A 5,326-nucleotide genomic window follows, 5' to 3' on the forward strand; every position below is an offset into this window, starting at 1 on the left:
GGAAACGATTAAGGAAATAGTTTTGATGGTGATTCCACACAACTAGACCCAGGTTTGTGATGACGTAAAACTGCCAGTTTAAAGTATTTATGGGGCAATTTTTCAAATTTAGACAACTTTACACATGTTCTGTACAGTTGATTTAAAGTCAAAAATTCAAGAGGAGAATATATTTAGTAGAAAGTTACTCTGGACACCTGTTTCCAAATAACGTAGAAGGTGCCTTTAACTGGAACTAAATCTTCTGATCCAAACCACAACTTAAATAACCACGGACTATCATTTCTCGTCTGGGGTCTGCGGGTGTGTATTTAAGCTGGGGTCTTGCAGCAGAGGGGCTCTCTTTTACTAAGCTCCAGGGTTTTTGTACAGCTTTTCCTATTACTTCAAGCACTGTGAGTCACTGAGAGCACAAAAGTACTTTGCAGAGTCTTCCAGTTGTAAAGCTGAAATGGTGAGGCTGATGGATTTATCTGCTTTCTTAAAGTTTACAGAGTAGCGGTCTTTATTTGCATTTGTGGCTAATGAACCCTGATGAATAACATAAGTAATCTGTCCACTGGGAAGTTGCTTGTACCAGTAAAGGCTGTAAGTGGTCCAACTTGTTTCATACTGACAGTTCAGGGTGACTGACTGCCCCACTTGGCTGGCTACATCTGACTGGTCTTGAGTAACTTTCTGGGCCACACCAGATTCTGTGGGAAAAAAATCAGAAAACAAAGATGAAGCAGTGAATAAAATAGTGTAGGAGTTCGTTAGGATCCAAAGACAAAAAATTGAAATCCTAAGATGCCTGCTTTTCCCCAGTCCTCCTTTCCTCCCCAAGTCCCTGTGAAGCTCCACGCGCCTGTGTGCAGGCCTTTCACTCTGAACACGTGCACCCATGTTTGGAAGCCTCCCTACCAGAGAAGGTGAAAGCCAGGAACACCCAGAGCAGACTGGAGAGCGGCATGAGGCGTGGAATCCCCTGCACAAACGTGCCTAGTTCTGCCTCAAGCTGAGAGTTCAGTGTCTTTGAGTGCCTGGCAGCACATATACATACTACCCGGTAACTGTGTGACTCCCCCCAACAGGAAGTGGGGGTTGTCATGTTCATAGACCACGTGGTATGTGCATGCATGGGAAAAAGTCTGGCTCACCACAAACCTTTACTTTGTCTGCTTGTCTTTCCCTGGTCATTAAGTTAGGCAGATCCTGAAAGAAGGCATGAAAAAAGCAATCAGTATTAAAATTTGAGCGGAAGAGAACTGAATATTAGACAAGTTGACGTCCATTGATAATTATTCAGCAAAATAGTTTTGCCATCCTGTTTAATATATAATTTACTATAGCCTATGAAACTTTCTGTAATCTACTAACAGATTGTTCATTTAGCCTATTCTTACTTTTCTCCATCCAGAATGTAATGACTCTTTTAAAAAAACTTGCAGATCTTAGGCTTCTTGGTGAATGGAAATTTTATTCAAAATCATTCATATATCTCTGTCTTTGTATTGAGTTTTGTGACTCTATTTAGGTTTTTCAATAAATAAAATTACTTCACCATGAAATGACCAAAAAAATCAGTTCATCTGACTTTCAGCACCTATTCAGTTTTAAATTTTGAATGAAATTATACAGGAATAAAATATTCTTTTGAAATTTGAAATTGAGTATAATTTATTAGACTTTGAGGAAGATCAGGATATTCAGTCCTGTTCCCTCCACATATAGAATTGCATTTATTAGACCATGTGTCCTGGAATTGTCCTGATGTCACATTTTTTTGTCATTGGTCCAAAGTGTTCAGTCTCTCTTGTTAGTGGCTCATTATTTTTCTCTTTGTAAAATAAATTCAAGATAAGTATGCCAGATCTTTCTGTGACATAATGCTGTAATGTTCTCCTACAAAACTTGGTATCTACAGGTTTTAAACACTTTTTTGTTGTTGTTCAGTCACTAAGTCATGTCCAAACTTTGACCCCATGGACTGCAGCACCCCAGGCTACACTGTACTTCAATATCTCCCAAAGTTGCTCTAATTCATGTCCATTGTGTCAATGATGCTATCTAACTACCTCATCCTCTGCTATACCTTTCTCCTCCTGCCCTCAATCTTTCCCAGCATCAGAGTTTTTCCAGTGAGTCAGTTCTTCTCATCAAGTGGCCAAAGTATTGGAGCTTCAGCTTCAGCATCAGTCCTTCCAGTGAATATTCACAGTTGATTCTATTAGGACTGACTGGTTTGTCCTCCTTTCAGCCCAAGGGACTCTCAAGAGCTTTCTCCAGCACCACAATTCAAAGGCATCAATTCTTCAGCTTTCAGCCTTATTCATGGTCCAATTCTCACACCACACATGACAACTGGAAAAACCATAGCTTTGATTATACAGACCTTTGTCGGCAAAGTGTGATATGTCTGCTTTTTAATATGCCATCTTAAGCTTCTCGGGGTCACGAGTGTTTAAGAACATGCCTGCAAACTCAGGAGACATAAGAGATGTAGGTTTGATCCCTGGGTCAGGAAGATCCCCTCAAGGAGGGCATGGCAACCCACTCCAATATTCTTGCCTGGAAAATCTCACGAACAGAGGAGACTGGAGGGCTACGCTTCACAGGGATGCAGAGCCGGACGTGACTGAAGTGACTTAGCCCACCTGCTGGTTTGTCATATCTTTTCTTCCAAGAAGCAAACATCTTTTAATTTCATGGCTTGAGTCACCATCCATAGGGATTTTGGAGACCACGAAAATGAAATCTTTCACTACTTCTACTTCGGAGAAGGCAATGGCACCCCACTCCAGTACTCTTGCCTGGAGAATCCCATGGACTGAGGAGCCTGGTAGGCTGCAGTCCATGGGGTCGCTAAGAGTCAGACACGACTGAGCGACTTCACTTTCACCTTTCACGTTCATGCACTGGAGAAGGAAATGGCAACCCACTCCAGTGTTCTTGCCTGGAGAATCCCAGGGACAGGGGGGCCTGGTGGGCCACTGTCTATGGGGTCGCACAGGGTTGGACATGACTGAAGCGACTTAGCAGCAGCAGTAGCAGCTACTTCTACTTTTCCCCCTTCTCTTTTCCATGAAGTGATGGGACCAGATGCCATGATCTTAGATTTCTGAATGTTGAGTTTCAAGCCAGTTTTTTCACTCTCCTCTTTCACACTCATCAAGAGGCCCTTTAGTTCCTCTTCACTTTCTCCCATTAGAGTGGTATCATCTGCATATCCAAGGTTTTTGATATTTCTCCCAGCAATCTTGATTCCAGCTTGTGATTCATCCAGCCCGGCATTTTGCATGTTATATTCTGCATATAAGTTAAATAAGAGGACTGACAATACAGCCTTGACGTACTCCTTTCCCAATTTGGAACCAGTCGGTTGTTCCATGTCCGGTTCTAACTGTTACTTCTTGACCTGCATACAGGTTACTCAGGAAACCAGTAAGGTGGGCTGGTATTTTCATCTCCTTAAGAATTTTCCAGTTTGTTGTTATCCACACAAAGTTTTTAGTGTAGTCAATGAAACAGATGTTTTTCTGGAATTCCTTTGCTTTCTCCACGATCCCTTGAATGTTGGCAATTTGATCTCTGGTTCCTCTGCCTCTTTGAAACCCAGTTTGTATATCTGGAATTTCTTGGTTCACATACTGCTGAAGGCTAGCTGAAGGATTTTAAGCATAATCTTACTAGCATGTGAAATGAGCACAATTGCATAATAATTTGAACAATCTTTGTTATTACCCTTCTTGTGACTGGAATGAATACTGACCTTTCCCAATCCTGTTCAAACACTTAGTATATGTCAATACCACAGAACTTAATGATTGAAGTTTTGTATACTGTAGATGATCATGAAGTATGTATCTCTCAATCTTCCACTTGGTTTCATCATTTTAATAGATAAATTCATTTAAAAGAACCAAAAGCAAACAAACAAGTAGAAAAGGAAGTATAGACACAGTCTTCAAAACAGTGCCAGTTCTTATAATTTAAGTTCAAAAGAACTCATTAATGAGTGATGCAGGGAGGAGAGTTTATATGAGGTTGAACCATCTATTCTTCTGTCCCATATGAACTCTGAGTGACAGGCAGCTGATTTCCTGGTTTCTAATTATTTACAAGGAAGCAGGGGAGACCACAAATGCCCAGAGCAGTCTGGGGAACAGCAAGATAACACATATATTATATGTATCAGTATATTATATTTTGGAGAAGGCAATGGCACCCCACTCCAGTACTCTTGCCTGGCAAATCCCATGGATGGAGGAGCTTGGTGGGTTGCAGTTCACGGGGTCGCTAAGAGTCGGACATGACTGAGCGACTTCACTCTCAGTTTTCACTTTCATGCATTGGAGAAGGAAATGGCAACCCACTCCAGTGTTCTTGCCTGGAGAACCCCAGGGACGGGGGAGCCTGATGGGCTGCCGTCTATGGGTTCGCACAGAGTCGGACACGACTGAAGTGACTTAGCAGCGGCAGCAGCATATTATATTTATCACATGTTTTATATCCACCTTTTTATGCATAGTTGTGAAATTGATCACATTTGTAAATTCTTATTACCACCACTAAAATTAAGATACAGAACCATTCCACCACCCTAAAGAACTTTCTTTGCCAACCATCCCCACCTCTGCAACCCTTGAAAACTGCTGATGCCTCGATTTCCAATCATTTGTAACTAGGCAGAAGAGACCACAAAGGCCCACTACAGCCTGGGGGGCAGCTTGATATTTGAAAATATATATGCTAATATAATAATTACATATACATACCAGGAAATTTATATTGCCAAAATTTTATTAAAATACAGACTGCGATCTGATACCTCAGTTTTATATGCACTCTGGTTTTGATGCATAGCTCTGTGAAACTTTATCATATGTATGGGCTCTTGTTACCACCATTAAAATCATGACATAGAATTGTTCCATCTCTCTAAAGAAACCCTCTTGGCACACCCTCCTGAGGCCTGCAATTCTTTACAATCCAGGTCACTACTGATCTCCTTTCAACTCTGTATTTTGTCCTGTTGAGACTGTTGAATAAGTAGAATCACACTATGTATACAATCATAATAATCCAGTAAGTGTAATCATACACCATGTAGCCTCTGAGACTGATTGTTTTTTACTCAGCATAACATCCTGAGATCCATCTAGACTATTGCATATATCAATAATCTCTACCTTTTAATCACTACAGACTGTCCCCAGCTTAATTTAGGATAATTCAATTTAGGATTTTGACTTTACAGTAGTGAGAAAGTGGTATGCTTTCAGTAGAAACCATACTTGGAATATTGAAATGTTATATTTTCCTGGGCTAGCAATATGCAGTATGA

At 40.9% G+C, this 5,326-nt stretch overlaps 1 gene segment (V, D, J or C); it reads right to left on the bottom strand.

Moving 5' to 3' along the window:
• Positions 1-381: 381 nt before the first annotated feature.
• Positions 382-952, bottom strand: LOC129621975 (T cell receptor delta variable 1-like). The segment is given in 2 exon segments: positions 382-695; positions 904-952. Coding segments are annotated over 2 exon segments (363 nt in total).
• Positions 953-5,326: the final 4,374 nt, after the last annotated feature.

The sequence above is a fragment of the Bubalus kerabau genome, chromosome 10, assembly GCF_029407905.1.
Source record: "Bubalus kerabau isolate K-KA32 ecotype Philippines breed swamp buffalo chromosome 10, PCC_UOA_SB_1v2, whole genome shotgun sequence".
Taxonomy (NCBI): Eukaryota; Metazoa; Chordata; class Mammalia; order Artiodactyla; family Bovidae; genus Bubalus; species Bubalus kerabau.